This window comes from Stenella coeruleoalba (genome assembly GCF_951394435.1).
Source record: "Stenella coeruleoalba genome assembly, chromosome: 16".
Classification (NCBI taxonomy): Eukaryota; Metazoa; Chordata; class Mammalia; order Artiodactyla; family Delphinidae; genus Stenella; species Stenella coeruleoalba.
The window spans coordinates 62,677,725-62,694,613 of NC_137162.1; the positions used below are offsets into that span (position 1 = coordinate 62,677,725).

At 49.3% G+C, this 16,889-nt stretch overlaps 1 protein-coding gene across 2 annotated transcripts in view; it reads right to left on the reverse strand.

The window, feature by feature from the left end:
* HK1 (hexokinase 1) overlaps positions 1 to 16,889 on the reverse strand; it is a gene marked incomplete at its 5' end in the record, with an annotated part of 73,767 nt that overhangs the window by 8,806 nt on the left and 48,072 nt on the right. For both annotated transcript variants that reach the window (XM_079900400.1, XM_079900399.1), the window contains 7 exons: positions 4,047 to 4,146; positions 5,868 to 5,963; positions 7,326 to 7,445; positions 7,747 to 7,895; positions 9,506 to 9,810; positions 12,011 to 12,244; positions 14,892 to 15,047. In XM_079900400.1, coding sequence (XP_079756526.1) covers positions 4,047 to 4,146; positions 5,868 to 5,963; positions 7,326 to 7,445; positions 7,747 to 7,895; positions 9,506 to 9,810; positions 12,011 to 12,244; positions 14,892 to 15,047 — 1,160 coding nt within the window. The remainder of the gene's footprint in view (positions 1 to 4,046; positions 4,147 to 5,867; positions 5,964 to 7,325; positions 7,446 to 7,746; positions 7,896 to 9,505; positions 9,811 to 12,010; positions 12,245 to 14,891; positions 15,048 to 16,889) is intronic.

Below are 16,889 nucleotides of genomic sequence, written 5' to 3' on the forward strand. Positions count from 1 at the left end.
GGGGGATTGCAGATAGACGTGGGGCCTGGGGCTCCACAGAGAGGGGCACACGTTTGAGATGAACAAAGTAATAGCTTCACTTTCCCAATGTCTTCCAGGAAAAATCTCAAAATATAAAGGCAAAATCAGAGTTAAAACTGCCCAGAGCATTTGATTAACTTACTTTATACTAAGACATCAACACCGAGAGCCTCGTGTGTTTACCTGTCCACGCAGGGCTCTGTTTATTTTAATACAAGATGGTCTTACAACAAAGGGATGTGTTTTCAATGGTAGAAGTTCAGGCAGCATTCAGACTGGAAGGATATTTCTCTATTTCTCTTTCCTTCTCTCTGCACATATACACACACACACATATACTGCATTTATATGTATATACACATACATATAAAATATTACATGGAGGGGTTGTCTACTATCCCACCATGCATGTCCACTTATCTTTTCTTATCAAACTTGGCCGTGGACTCTGCCTGAATGAACTCTCCTGTGTGTTCCAAAATGAGGCCCACAGTTAGTTCAGGGAAGGACAGTGTCCTGAGCATCTCAACGGTGCCCTTCTAAAGCAATGGCTCCTCACCATTTTGGTATCACAGATCTCTTTGAGATTCTGATGATTCTCCTGAGAAAAGGGATGTTTCCCTGAGTGCACCCCTACACTGTATACACACAAACAGACAAACGGCTTCCAGGGGACCAGGAGCCTCTGATCTCCATCCCTGACCTCCCCAGGGCAGGGCTAGTCAGACTGTGGCCCCCCAAGGACTAGGGCTGGACCACAAACTGTTTGCTGTTCTCGACTAGGAGTAGTTAGGTACAGATGCTGAGAGGAAGCGTTCTAAAACTTTCACAGCAGATTTAACAGCCAGACATCCAAACTTGTGGTCACTGGCCTCGTCTCAGTGAATGGACGGGAAATTTAAAAACCAGTCAACTAACCAAGGAGTCTCTCACACAGATACTTTAACATACACCTGAATCCCCTGAGGAGCTGTTAAGATGGATTTTCTGATTCAGGAGGTCTGGGGTGAGGCCTAAGACCTTGCATTTCTAACACACTCGCAGGTGGCCAGGGATTACACTTGCAGCCGCAAGGCCCTCGAGCACCGTGGACACACCCTGGGTGGGAGACAGAGGTCGATGGATTTTCAACATCCTTAAGGGACACAAGGACACCTCTACCAGCTAGACAAGTGGGCTCTGGCTGTTTTATGCCCTTTAAAGAAACTTAAGTAGAATTCACAGATGCTTCTGACTGTGTAACTGTAAGCAGATAGGGTAGGGGGTCTCCAGAGAAAGACAAACAGGCATGACTCTCTTGATATAAGAGGAGCCATTTTGGCCTAAACCATTTTGTGGTCTAAGCCTGGCCACAATGCTTGCTCTTGAACAGGTCTCAGTAATAATGATTTGAAGGGAACGAAAGGACCAACTGTTACCAGGCATGAGAAGTAACAATAGCAAAGATCATAAATCAGTTGTAAAGACTCCTAGCTCTGTTTCAGTGGTAAAGATTAGCCTGAAGCACTTTCTTGAGCTGTTTTGCAGAATTTAACCCCCCGCTGGGCACTCAACCACCAGATCAAGTGTAACCTAAGGGATGGTGATGTTGACCTTTCCTGACCCTCGTGACTTAAATCAACTGAAGCCTGGACTCTGTCAACCTCTGCCCCAATTCTATACTGAATTCTCCTCTGCCCAAGCCCCTTCATGAATATGCACGTACCCTTAGCTTAAAACTTCCCCAATTTTTCTGTTTGAGGAGACGCTGCTTTGGGAAAGATCCCCAGTATTCTCTTGCTGCAAGTAATAAATCCTTCCTTCTGATCTTTGGTTTGGTTGTGTCCTTTGGCTCGACACCCACCAAGAAGCCAACCCAGTTTTTGGGTAACATAACTGGATTATTTTTGTTTTCTCGACTCCCTTTCACCCAAAGTGTAAAACTGAGGGAAGAGGAGCCCCAGAAGTGGAAGGGGTGCAAAGAAAGCCAAAACGTGTAAATTATACTTCTTGCTCATGGGCGTTCTGAGCAGAGATCAACTGATGACAGAGGGAAAGAGTGACTTTGAAGGCAGCGGGAGAACCCCCTACCCCCACCCCCCACCTCCGGACCCCCGGCATTTGCGGGCCTGACCTCTGGCCAGGAAGGTGAGGTCAGGCCCAAGGAGAGAAAGTGCTGTGTCACTCTAGCTTTGCATTTCACACCTAAGCCCATTCATAAGCAGAAGGAAGGGAGGGGCCGGGTGGAGAAAGAAAGCTTTGCAAAAGAAAGGAAGAAACAAAGAGCCCCAAAGCCAGGCCCCAAACGACATTTACCTGGGGCTGCTCCCTAGCTTTTTAAAATTTCTACAGGAGCCAAAAGTGGTTTAACAAATGAAAAGGGCTTCCTGGCACCAGGAAGGCAGCCTGCTGGGGCCCTCGCCCAATCTCCCAGGTCCACGCAGCAGGCTGCTTGCTGACTCTCTCCGCCCAGGGATGCTCTGCAGGTGTTAGCTAAGAAACCGGGCCTTTTCCCAGCATCCCTGACATTAGGAACAGCATCAGTTAGGCAAATGTTTTTCTTGTAGCCTAAAATCAAGATGCTTCTGGAATCTTCTGTTCTCAAGGCCCAGACCCCTACTGTGCTTGGATTATAAGGGAACAACCTGCAAAGCCAGATAATCCCTCTGCCTCTAACCGAGCAGGACCCTATGGGGCCTTCCCGGGACAGACCCCTCTCCCATATCCTCTACTTTAGCTCCTCTCTGAAGTACCTAGATAATAGTGTCTGATGCACATTCCCTAAGTTGTTTTACTGATGCTAAAACCCCCACCAAATGGAAGATATTAGCTACTTGGTGACCTTGAGAACATAGCCCCAGGCCTGCTGGAGCCTAAGGACTGTTAATGTTAACCCGTGACACCGTCCTGTTACCTCACCATCAACCAATCAGAGAATTGTGCAGGAGCTGATCACAGACCCTGAGACGCCCCTCCCTCACCTGGCCTTTAAAAAGGCTGTGCTGGGGGCTTCCCTGGTGGCGCAGCGGTTGAGAATCTGCCTGCTAATGCAGGGGACACGGGTTTCGAGCCCTGGTCTGGGAGGATCCCACATGCCGCGCAGCGACTAAGCCCGTGCGCCACAACTACTGAGCCTGCGCGTCCGGAGCCTGTGCCTCGCGACAAGAGAGGCCGCGATAGTGAGAGGCCCGCGCACCGTGATGAAGAGTGTCCCCCGGTCAACGCAACTAGAGGAAGCCCTCGCACAGAAACGAAGACCCAGCACAGCCAAAATAAAAATAAATAAAAAGGCCGTGCTGAACTGTATGGAGGAGTTCGGGCTTCCTGAGCGTTGGCTGTCCTGGACTCCTTGTATGGCGCCTCACAATAAACGCTGCCCTTTCAGTCCTGTGCCTCTTTGTCTATCCCCGCTCCCCCCAGCAAAAAACCAAAAACATAACAAAACATAAAAAATGCTGCACTCTTCCTTCACCACAACCCAGTGTCAGTAGATTGGCTTTACTGTGCACAGGTGAGCAGACCCAGGTTTTGGCTCAGTAATATGCCTCCCACTTCAGCAGCTGGGATCATTGGTGCTAAAGGCCAAATGGCGCCCAGACTGCCCTCGGGCCCTTCTCCACAGTCAGGAGAAGAGGAGGCTTGCTTTCTTCCCAGCCACAGGCCCCGGCCCCGCAACACCTGCCCAACACCTGCCCGGGTCCCTCCCTACAAGCCCTGCTGACGAGGCCAGCTCCAAGCACTCCCACCCTGTCCGCCGGGGGGCCGGGGCCGTGTGAGCCACCTGGGGGCAGCACTCCTGGAGAGCTCCGTTCCTGCTGACAATCTGCTTACAGTCAACTGGAAGCCTCGTAGGCTGGGTGTTGGGAGGGGAAACCCCTGGACAGCCCTGCAGCCTCAGGCCATGATGAAACTCTGGAGGTGGGTTAAGGGGACAGTGCTGACAGATATACTGTCTCACACCGAGGGCTGAACTGTTGGCTCAGGGCCCCACAGAACAGGAAAACCCAGCCTACCCTGCCCCAGAAAAGACCTTCCAGGACACCCACCTACGATGAGTCCAACCTCGCAGGTGGGCTCCTCATAAGCACAGGTCATCATGGTGCCCACCGTGTCATTGACCACAGCCACCACGTCCAAGTCAAATTCCTTTGGAAAGAAAGAGACACAGGTTTAGCTTTAGGGGAGGGACAGCGCTGCCCGGCTTGAGTTCTGCAGGGTCACTCTGCTGCACTGCAGTCAGAAAGCTGCTGGTGCATCATCTGAAATAGTTTCCTTACCAGCCTGTGAAAGGTAATGAAATGCTTCTTCACTAAACATCTACTATTACTGATGTATCTGACACTTGAGCTCTGAAGAAAGGAAGTATTCTACCCATTTCACAGATGGCCATGAGTCCTAGAGAGGCAGCCCAGTGGGCACTGCGGAATGGAGAAGAGACAAGGGACAATGGCCAAGTAACTCTTTCTCTTGGCAGGTTAAAGTATTATAGCCTTTCAGAGGGCAAAATGGAAGTACCAAATCTATGTCTCAGAATCTGTTCTTCGGAGACAAGCATACAGGTGCACAAAGGCACATCCAAGGGTATCTGAGTGACTTATGCGAGCCAGAAGGAGAAACAACCCAAATCTAGATCAAAAGGGGCATGTAAGGCCTGGTTCGGGCAAACTCTGGAATTCTGCACAGCCAAGAAAGTGAATGAGGCTGGCCTCTAGGTAGTGACACGAAAGACTCCTATTTCATAGCAAGTGAAAAAAGCCAGCTGTAATATAGTATACACGGTATGACTCCAATTTTTTAAATGTGTGTACGTTGGTATATGCATGGAAAGTACCTTGGAAGAACAATGAGATTAAGAGTTGTGAAATGGGCAAAAAGAGGGCATCAGGTTTCTTTTCAAAGAAATATTAGCTGTCGTCTAGCACCCTCTTCCAGGAACAATCGATCCCTCTTCCAACCCATACATTTCAGCCTCCCTGACTGCTTGTGTACATTAATTAATCTGCTCTTCTGAACTGGAGACACTTGAACGGACCTTTTTTTTTTTTAACTTCTGATTCCCTCATTAATTAATGAGTTAAATAAAAACTTCGGAATTTTTCATTTTATATTTTGTCAGTCAATGTCCTCCAGCCAAAGACCACCAGAAACATACCCACAGTGGAAAAACCTGCACTTCCTGACTGGTTGGTTGCAACACAGGCAAACACATCCCATGGTGCGTGCCAGAAAGTACTAGAAAGCACAGTTATAGGATCTGAGCCTGTGCTGGTGGTTTTAGGGAGGGTTCTAAGAAGTGGGGTTTTGCTCAGGACTGGATGCTGTCAGGAAGCAGGGCCATCTCTGAGCACGTGCCAAGTTCTGCCATGATGACGCAGCGCTTCCTGCTCATTTGATTCCATCGCGGTCGCAAGGGGGCTGTGATGACGGCTGTGCTCTGCGGCAGTGCCCGGCTGTGCCCCCCTGCCAGGGGCTGCTTTTCCCTTTTTCAAGCTGGAGGAGAGCCATGATTTTACATTCCTTAAACTATCCTTTAATAACACAAAACTGTTCTGCTCTCTTTTATTGCCATCAGTTGGGGAAACCTTAATACCCTTGTCACAGGGTTCTGTATCGTATGAATTCTTTATATTTTTATTTTTGCGGTACGCGGGCCTCTCACTGTTGTGGCCTCTTCCGTTGCGGAGCACAGGCTCTGGACGCGCATGCTCAGCGGCCATGGCTCACGGGCCCAGCCGCTCTGCGGCATGTGGGATTCTCCCGGACCGGGGCACGAACCCGCGTCCCCTGCATCGGCAGGCAGACTCTCAACCACTGCGCCACCAGGGAAGCCCACGAAAGATTTTTAAAAACATCCTTTTAATAGTTACCTCTCTCCTTTTTACCGCATCCCTCAGTAAGGTCGCTACATCCTGCCCCACGCAATCAGTTGCCTTAAAACCTTTCGTCCAGGTGATCAAGATTCCCTGCAATAGGAAGGGTAGTGGGAGAGTCCTGTGTCATTAATCCTTCTAGGCAGAATACAAAATTCCACCCCCTCCTTCCGGAGTAAACACCTGCTAAGAATTTATAGTGAGACGATGCTGGAACATCTTAAGCATAAACCAATAAAATACAAAGAGTCCTCCGCAGGCCTGCCCCCTCTCACTGTCCTCACAGTGGTCTGGTCTGTAATCCCCACTTCACAGATGGAGAAACTGAGGCATAGAAAGTTAATGGTGCTGCCCGTGGTATAACCAACTAGCTCCTCTGAAGAACAGTCTGCCAAAAACATAAGTGGAGAAATGCAAATTTTTAGGAACACTGTTACTACCTAAAGTAAACTTTAGGTTGGATTGGAGTGTAGTGTATACACTTGCTGGGTGTGTCCTCACTATGATGACGGCATAAGTGAACGGCTTGTTAAAACCACCAGACCTTTTCAAAACTGCAAAACCAAGTTTACATGGATCCACCCGTTGAGATCTGAAGGAGTTATTAAGAGGGAAAAAGACCCGAGTCAGCACCGTGTCTGGATTAACTGGCTTCTAGAGGCAGGTGGCCCTGCCCAGCTTGCCAAGTGCTGCCAATCATGTGCCTCAAACCCTGGCCTAAGGTCCCGTGTGATGTGATGCCAACATCGGGGCCTGCTCCCTGGCCATACCTCTACCTGTGAAAACACAGAGAATGGGTCTCGCCTGCATGATTCTGCACAACCGCTCCCTTCCACACAGAACGTCCCCCCGGGCCTGCCAACACCCCTAAGCATGGTGCCGGTGTTGTTGGAGTAGGCTGAGATGCTCCACTAGACTGGCGGCTTCCTGAGGGCAGGAACTGTGTGGCCAGCTCGTGGTCCTCAGCAGGTGCTCAAGCCCTGACCTTGAGCCCTGGTTCATTCCATTTATTGAATAAACAGTTATTAAGCATCTTCTCTGATAGCACACTGTGCTAGGGCCTGTGGGGAACACAGGTCCTCGGCTCAAGGAGCATACAACGTCGCAGAAAAGAGAGACACCAAAGATCACTAAAAACTGTGTAAGAAGTGCTATAACCAGGCAACATGAGAGGAAACAGGGAACACTCACGAGGGTGAGATTCTTTTTGCCTGGAGGACCAGAAGGCTTCCCAGAAGAGGTGAATTCTTTAAATGATACGATAAAAGAAGAGTAGAGTCTTAAGATGTGCTGGAGGGTGTGGCGTAAGACCTGGGTCAACCCACTGTGACAGCTAAACTGTCCCAGAATCGAGGGAGGACACAGAGGCTGGAGGAGGCTTCAAGAGCTGACCCACACTGGCCAAGGGACAGTCAGCACCGCCCGGTGTCTGATGCCTGGAAAAAGGAGACTCACCGCATCCAAGCTCGTCTGCTTGCAGGGAAACGAAAACGTGAAGCCCAGAGGCATTCTGGGGCCCTTGATGCCCATGTAGTCCAGGAAGTCAGAGATGCAAGAAACGATGTGGTCAAACAGCTTTAGGAGAAAGGAAGGGCTTACTCATGTATCCTCTAGTTTCACACCTTCAGTGCATACATACAAGTACACACACATACACACCCGCCCCCGACACATGCAGAGCAAGCCCCCCTCCCTAGTATCTTCCCAGCCCCTGAGCATCCTAAGCCCAGCATGGCTGAATGTACCTGATGCTTTCGGGCCACACAGACACAACTGCACAGCAGCATGTATCACATGCAGGTTCTGGGGCCCGATGCCACTGGCCAGGTCTGTGACGCACATATGCCACGGTGGTATAAAAGCAAACCTGTCTCACCTCTTCCCCAGTGCCCTGCATGATTTCCGTGGGAATGGCGTAGATCTTGTTGTGCATTTCCACTGTTCTCTTTTTCCCACTACGAATTTTCACCAGCAAGACGCGGAAATTCGTTCCTCCAAGATCCAGGGCCAGGAAGTCACCGTGCTCTGTTGTGGTCAAGAACATAAAGAAGGTCAAGAAGAGTTAGTATTGCCTCCTGGCAGCCAGTAGCCCCAAGACGTCAGACTTTCAAGGGAGGAGGCCGCATATTAAATATAGGGGAGAAGCTGTTAAGTCTTCCCTCAGCACACAGCCCAGGCTCAGAGAGGGTGGGCACCAACTCATGACCACCGCAGCCTCTGAGCCACGCTAGAAGGACAAAAGGCCCCATAGATGAAGCACCTGTCACAGTAAACAAATAGATGTTACCAGGCTACTAAAAAGCTTGGCAACAATGACCTGATGTTAGGGAACCTCATATAAAAGTTAATAATATATGTCAATGTGTAGAGTGTTGCAAAAATGGCCACCGTCATTCCTCCCTGTACGCAGGCTTCTTTGCAAAGCGACTTTGCAGTTCTTCCCGTCAAAAGGTGGAATCTGGACTTCCCTGGTGGCACAGTGGTTGAGAGTCCGCCTGCCGATGCAGGGGACGCGGGTTCGTGCCCCAGTCCGGGAAGATCCCACATGCCGCGGAGCGGCTGGGCCCGTGAGCCATGGCCGCTGAGCCTGCGCGTCCGGAGCCTGTGCTCCGCAACGGGAGAGGCCACAACAGTGAGAGGCCCGTGTACCGCAAAAAAAAAAAAAAAAAAAAAAAAAAAAAAGATGGAATCTATTTCCGCCTCCCCTTGGATCTGGCCTGGCCTTATAACTTGCTTTGGCCAACAGAGTGTGGCAGAAGCGGAGCTGAGCCAGCCCCAGCCTAGGCCTCCAAGAGGCTTTGAGGTCTCCCTCTCCCTCGTGGACCCTGCTGTTACCATGTGAACAAGCCCGGCGGCCCGCTGGAGGATGAGACACGTGGCCAGGCACTCCTACACCCCAGCTGACAGACAAATGCTGGACATGTAAGGGAGAGCCTCCCAGGGGCTGCAGATGCATGAATGAAAGTTCAGCCAAGCCTGGCCCAGATGAGCAACGATAAGTTGCTGACCCAGGGTCCCCTGAGCCACAATAAGTGGTTGCTGTTTAAAGCCACTAAGTTTCACGGTGGTTTATAATGCCAGAGTAAGTAGCTTACACAGAGGACATACTCATATCACAAACAGTCATCAGCATCCCCCCAGTGCTCAGCTCCAACAGGACCAGCAAGGTCAGCAGTACGGGGTTGGACGCTGAGCTCCAACCTACCCGGGTATAACAATGCCCAGGCCTCTTTGTGCCTCTCCACCAGGACCTAGGAAGGGGCAGTGAGTGTTTATCCTTCTTCTACTTTCCTGTGTTTATCAGAGGCCCTATAGCAATCTCAGTGCTTCGGGATCTGCCCAGCTCTGTTCTCTTAAGAACACTTTCTAATTCTGAACAGGGCTGTGGTTTTAGAGACAGCGCCTGCCTGGGAGGCTGGACCAGGGGAAATAGACTGCCTTGAGTCACACACACGGCAAGTCGGTGGTAAAAATGGAAGAGAGAGGTTTGAGTGAGTTTGTAGCTCTTGCCAAAATCATGCCACCCCAGTGCAGAGCATCCACTGGAGAAGCCAACCACCCTGCAGCCCCACCGTGACTCAGCCACTGGTATGAGACGCGGGAGGGGCGTGTCAGCCCCCAACAGAGGTCCTCACCTGTCCCGTCGGGAGTGCTCCGGACAAAGGAGGGCAGCATCTTGACGACGGCCTTGTCATGCGTCTGCTTGCCCAGCCCCAGTTCCATCTCGGCCCGCATCCTCCTTTTCACCTCCAGCAGCGTATCCTTGGTGAGACTGAAGTGGGCCAGGGTCTCCTCTATCTGCCGGTGCTGCTCAGCCAGGCGGTAGGCCACCGCGGTCACCATGGCAGCCCCCTTGCCGCTGCCACTCTCCGAGAGGAGGAAACGCACATCGCAGTCGGGCACCAAGCGCCTCAGGGTCTTGTGGAAACGCCGGGAATACCTGGGGTGTGGAGGCCACAATAGCCGACTGAGCCAGACTGTAGGGACCTCCAGGACCCCTTTCTTTCTTCTTGTACACCTTAATTCCATTTTCTACACTTGCTTTCCGCATTACTCCAGTCACACAACACATCCACTGTAGAAAAGTTACCAAATGCAGACAGGTAAAAAGGGGAAACTGAAATCACCCACAGTGACACATAAAGAGAGAGGGCTCTCATTGTTACATGAATATCGAGGGACTTCCCTGGTGGTCCAGTGGTTAGGACTCTGCACTTCCACTGCAGGGGACCACAGGTTTGATCCGTGGTGAGGGAACTAAGATCCCACACGCCATGAGGCCAAAACAAACAAAAAAAAGAATATCAAATACAGAAAATTCAGGGTCCAAAAAAATGTTGTCTACCATGACAAGGAGATAATACAGCACAGTGGTCAACAAAGAACCCAAAAGAGCCCAGTGTTTAAAAGTCAGACCAGGAGATAGGGTGAGTGTCCCCACTTCCGTACCAGGGGACCTTGTTCCGTTACTTAACCTTGGAGTCAATGTGGATGACAGCATCTGGCTGACAGTGATGTGGTGGGAACTCAGTGAGTTCATCACATCTTCGATGAATAACTGGCGCTGAGCAAGGGCTCAATCAAGCAAGAATCTCTCTTGTTTTCCATTTTCGCTTGGCCCTTTCCCTCAGCCCCCAAGACTAGGGATATTTTTTAGTGGTTAGAAGAGGACTTTAGGACAGGACTCAGTGAGACACAGAACTTTCTCCAGGTCTGAGGTCTGTTGTAAGTATGGAAGGCTGCCTGCCATGGGAAACTGGGAAACCGGAACCTCAAAATGTTAACAGCGGTCAACTCCAGGGGATGGGGTTAACAATGACTTCTATTCTCTTTGTAATTTTCTGAACTATCTGAAGTTTCTATACCAAAAATATTTTATTCCTGAAATAATCAGTATTTAATCAAAGTTATTTTTTAAAATGTGATGTTGCAGATGACAGAGTTCTAGAGATGACTGGTGTAATGGTCAAGGGATCGATCCAAGAAGAAGATATAACAAGTGTAAATATTTATGCACCCAACACAGGAGCACCTCAATACATAAGGCAAATAGTAGAGATGACTGGTGGTGATGCCTGCACGACAGTGTGAAGGTACTTAAATTTACTGAACTGTACACTCAAAAAATGGCTAAGATGATAAATTTTATATTATGCGTATTTTACCGCAAGTAGAAAATTATTTTAATGTGATGTAAATCCCTAAGCTGTCTTGTCCAAAAATTAGCCAAGAAATTAAAAAAAAAAAAAAAAAAAAAGATGGCTAATTGCATTATCAAGAATTTGACAAAAACTCTAAGAATATAAAGAAATGAAATTATGAACCTGGCAGATAATAGCAGCTAACTAGCTCAAACCCTATCCCCTCAGCAACACTGAACTATTTCAGTTTAAGTCAATCCTTATTTAACTGTTACTAGAACTGGGTACGAAGGCACAGTATCTGCAAGGCCACTTCACAGGCACATTATATATACAATGGGAGAAATACCTGAGATCCTGTACAAAAAAATCACATCGCAGGCAGTCCTTGTTAAAATTCGGAACATGAAGACTTAGAATTCACCTTTAGCCTTTTTAATAGATTCAGGCCATGTCCTTAGTGGCCACAGAAGGCTTTTGACGCTAAGGCGTCCAATAGACAAGAAGGCAGCATCAATGGGGACCACTTAACAACTTAATCCCTCTCTGTCTCTCAGATGCAAAGCATCAACAAGTTACCCATTTTTAAAAAGTACTATCTGAGGGTTTGAGGGGCTTTAGAAACTCATCGGAGCTTCTAAAATAGGAATGTGGGCACTACACCTATGACCCGAGCTACAGTGAGGATGAAGGTCCCTGATGAAATGCAGACAAGCAAGAGAATTCAAGATACAGACATATTCCACCCAGTGCTCCTGGCAGCTATAGAAATCTCTACCAAGACTTACGAAATGAGGAGAGATGACAGTGCAGTGCAGAAGCAACACCAGGGCTGAGGGCTGGATACTTCCCCAGGTGGGCAACTCTGACCTTTCTGCCCAGAACTACGTATTATCTTGTCTGCCAGAAACCTTCACTGGGTGCAAAAGTCTGCCCTCTGGAGAAAGTCCTTAGCCCAGGCGGGTATTGAGTGCCAATTATAGCAAAGGGCAGACTCACTGTGGGTGCGTCTTGTAAAGAGACCCGTCGACACCAACCGTGGTCCGCAGCCTGGGTGTGCTCTTGTTATCTCGAAGACGATTCAGGATGGCGCCCAGCGTCGCAGCCACTAGGTTGGCAGAGCGGAACGAGACAATGGTGCACACGTGCTGGACCGAAATACAGTCGTCATCAGATGGCTCCACTCCCAGGCGGGTCAGGATTTCTCTGGCGTTGTGGAGGCCTTCCTTATTCCTGTGAGGTCAGAGGCCAATACTTGTGAGTTAAGGACCACAGCAGGCAGTGCAAAGCACTGAGGTTTGAAGGTCCTGGAGAGGTGAACTCACCGTTCACCATGTGTGTACGACATGGGATGAAGGCAGTCAAATGCCTGAGAAGAGCCTGAGAAAGGGTCTCCTCCATAAGAAGTCAGGAGGCAGTGAGAGGAAAAACTGTACTAGGCTGGGTTATGCCATGTCAGACAAACGGAGAGAAGTGAACAAGCCAGACCACCTGGGCCCTGAACAGGTGGAGAAATAGATGCTTCCACCCCAGGGCTCAGTGCCCAGGAGGCCTGGGGGAAATCTTCTGCTCTTTGGGTCTGTGAGTTGCCCCTGCATTCTTACACATTCTTCCTTGATGTCTTCCAGTCAAATTTTAATTCGCTGCATACATACATTCTTTGTATATCTTTTGCTGGATTCACTCCAGTGTATAGTTTTATTACTATTGTAGATGTGGTCTTTAAAAAAGAAAAGAAGATATATATATTCTTTATACACACACACACACACACACACACACACATATTTTAAATATACCATATTAAGGTAAAATGTTAACAGTGGGGAAAACTGGGTGAGGGATATGTACTATCTTTGTAATTTTTCTGTAAGTCTAAAAATATTCTAAAATAAAAGATTTTAAAATATATACATATTTTAATTACTGTCAATATATAGAAATATAATTTTTGTATCTTATCTCCAGATATCTTCCTAACCTCTCCTGTTATTCTAATCACTTGTCTAGATATTTTTGGTGTTCCATACAAACAAATACGATCTGCAAATAATGACAGTTTTACTTCCTCTGTTTTTGATTCTTATGCCTTTAATTTCTTTTTCTTTCCTAAAAAAAATTTGGCTAAGGCTCCAGGACAATGCGGAATAGAAACAGGCGATACTATCTTGCTCCTGATTTTAAAGAGAATGCTTCCAACATCTGCACTGGTAAGATGTTTTTTTTTGAGATAGACTTTACTACAATATAGATGCCTTCTTGAGCTAGTTCAAGTGGGTTTTGTTTCTTGGTAACCTAAGAGCCAACACCAGAAACAGGCCCAGAGGAAGGCAGGCATTTCCTGACTTTGTCAATGATTCTGAAGACAAACCATGAGCCTCTTTCTCCCTCCCCTCCCAACAGTTGACCAGGTGACTTGAGAACAGAGATGACTGGAAACTCAGTAGTGTGCCTCCCTATTGACTGTAGCTCTGTACCAATTGCTCCTAAAGGAGAGATCCTAGGACAAATGCCAGGACTCGGATGGGAAATAAGAGTAAGTTCAGATAAACCCCTCTCCACTTACATTATAGCCAGAGCTATGATGCCACTGGCTCTGAATTTCTAGGACCACAGCAGGGGCAGTGGGATGACCACCTCGTGTGGAAATGAAAGGGCATTTCTGGCACCAAGCTAGCCCTATCCTTAAACAGGTGGCCATGGGCTTCCCTGGTGGTGCAGTGGTTGAGAATCTGCCTGCCGATGCAGGGAACACGGGTTCGTGCCCCAGTCCGGGAAGATCCCACATGCCGCGGAGCGGCTGGGCCCGTGAGCCATGGCCGCTGAGCCTGTGCGTCCAGAGCCTGTGCTCCGCAACGGGAGAGGCCACAACAGTGAGAGGCCCGCGTACCGCAAAAAAAAGAAAAAAACAGGTGGCCTTACACGGCTACGTGGAGTCTCCTGAACCAGGAATAGAATCTAGTGGCGCACGGAACTGGCCACAGGACAGGAGCCCTTCAGATGTGGAGCCGCCTGACTACACCAAACTGCCTGGCATCAAGTTCACCCAAGGCCTGCAAATAACAGTTGAGACAGAGAAGTCTGGGTTTCTTATGTTGAGGCCAAAAGGTAGCAGCCAGGGGGCTGGCTGGACTATCCTTCTATGTCTATCTGTCCTATCTCATCTGTTAACCAATGTTTCTCAAATTTGTGCCAGGGAACACCTGTGGCGGTGAACAAGTGAGAGAATGTGGGGGCCGAGACAGAGTGGGGAGGGAGGAGGCAGAGGGTGTTTCAGGCACAAGGGAAATTTGGGAAATGACCAGTTAACCAAGGTGAACTGGGTTTTCTTTAATATGCTAATGAATACTGTACTTCTCTAAGTATTTTCCAATCCTATTGGTTACAGAACCCTTTTTTCAGGGAACACCTAATGATCTTGAGGTCACTATGTTTCCCTGGAACATTGTCTGGAGAAGGTCCCGATATCCCAAGGGGGAATTAACCGAACCTGGGCTCAGTCAGCTCCTGTTCACCAACAGGATTCTAATCAGGTGTGTGTGTGTGTGTGTGTGTGTGTGTGTGTGTGTGTGTGTGTGTGTGTGTGTGTGTGTGTGTGTGTGTGTGTGTGTGTGTGTGTGTGTTGCAGAGTGAAGAAGACGCTACTTTCATAACTAAACCATCCACAAAGGATTTGCTGCTAACTGAACGTCTCTTTAATGCCACCAGGTGCCCGCAGGGAGAGCAGCCCAGGATGCGTGAGCTAAGAGAGAGGGGAGACTGGCCCAGAAAGCCCTGACACTCTTGAGAAGCCCAGCAAACCAGGACTTAAGTGGTAACAAGGGGCCTGTCGTTCTTCTCTGCCCCGCACCCCCAGAAAGCCTTGAGGGGAGGCACCTACTTTTCAATGGCTGACACGTCACTGGTGTTAAACTTCCCTCTGGTGAGCAGCTCCGGGGTGATCCGCCCTTCAAATAAAAGGCCCTCCTTGGCCATCTTGACCAGGATCAATCGGACCAGCTCGCCCATGTACATGCCACTGACCATCTTCTCAAACCTGCAGGAGAAAAGCGCCCAGACACTTGTCAGTCATTCTTACGTACCCACCAGTGGGGCAGCTCTTAAAGGGTGAGAGAGACACAAAAGGAGAGGAAGGCACGGCCCAACCCCTCACAAGCTCACATTCTCACTGGCAGGCAAGACCACGCACTTGTGTGATCAAACAGCGAGCACACAGCGGGGGAACAGGGGTCATCCAGACCCCACCCCCACCCCCAGGGTAGGAAACAGGAGGAGACCACCAAGGGGCAGGGGCCGGCAGGGAAGGCTGCCTGGAGGCGGGGAAACATAAGGATTTAGATTGGGGTTGACGAGAAGGCCCCCAGACAGAAATGAGCAGAATATGATCATCTCTTACAAAACTTTATGCCTTATTTTTTATTTTATTTTATTTTATTTTTATTTTTATATATATATATATATATACATATATATATATATATACATATATATATATATATATATATGTATATATATATATATATATTTTTTTTTTTTTGGCCATTCCACACGGCTTTCAGGATCTCAGTTCCCCGGCCAGGGATCGAACACGGGCCCCAGCAGTGTAAGCGCAGAGTTCTAACCACTGGACCACCAGGGAATTCCCAATGCTGTACTTTTTAAAGGGCTTTCATTTTCATCACCCTATCAGGGAGCTCTCCAATCCCTGTGGGAAGGTGGCCAGGAAGTATTCTCTCCATTTCCCAGCTCAGAAAGGGAAAATGTCTTCCCCAAGGGAAGATGACAGGGCTGAAATTCAGCCTTTCCCCATGGGACCTCTGTCGCTGGTCACCTCCCTGGCAGCCATGATCTTCTCCAGCCAAAAGGACCAGGAACGTGCTTTGGGGAACTCACTCCTTCCCCAGTGATGGGCCCCTACACTCCAGGAGAGGGCTCCAAGTAGCTTAAAACCAGTCAGCTCATCCTACTGCTCCGGCCACATTCAGCCACAGGCCAGTCCCAGTGGATCCGCTCTCCCGCCTCCCTTGGGAGGTGTGGTGGGAGGTGTGGGCTCTGTGGCTGCAACAGCATTTTGAGCCCAACACTGCAGGGGAGAGGCCGCCAGGGACTGGGGCTCGATGACATATCTGAGCCAGATCCAGGTCCCGAATCCTGGCTGACCAAGGGCAAGGAGGAAGCCCTGAGCAGGACAGATAAGAGGCAGGTCCACATCCGGGCAGCCAGCCTCTCCTCAGAGGGAGCCCAGCTGGCACGCCCGGAGCTGGCCGTGACACAGCAAAACGATCTGTGCCATTCAGAGCCAGGCCCAGGAGCCAGGGATGCTGCTGGGACCTGAGCACGCGGCCCTCCCTAGCCCCAAAACAAGGTGCAGAGAAACACTGGTTCTCATTGTTCTCCTCTGGACAGGACCAGACAGGACCTCCCCAGCCACAGCTGTGTTGAGGATCCCTGGCAGGAGAGCACCCTTCTGAGTCCTAGCTGCCCTGCCCAGTTGCTGCCCCAAACACCTGTGGGAACAGCCTGTGTGCAGCCTAATCTGGAGACTCAGAGCAGAAAGGAGCCAGACTGCCTGGGCTTAAGCCCAGCCCTGACACTTACTGTGTTACTTACCTCTCTGGGCCTCAGTTTCTTTACCTGTTTAATGGGCCTCGTGGCAGGGCCTACCCTTAAGGTTGTTGTATGGAGGAGAGGGATTGAAATAGGTAAAGTGCTACGGTGCCTGATAATGAGTGCTGTGACCCTGGCTCTGTGTTTCATACTTAACTAAGCACCTTATATGTAGGATTAACTTATTTCATCCTCATTACAACCCTATGAGGTAGACATTATCATTATCCCCATTCCACAGATAAGAAAGCTGAGGCATAGTAGGATGAAT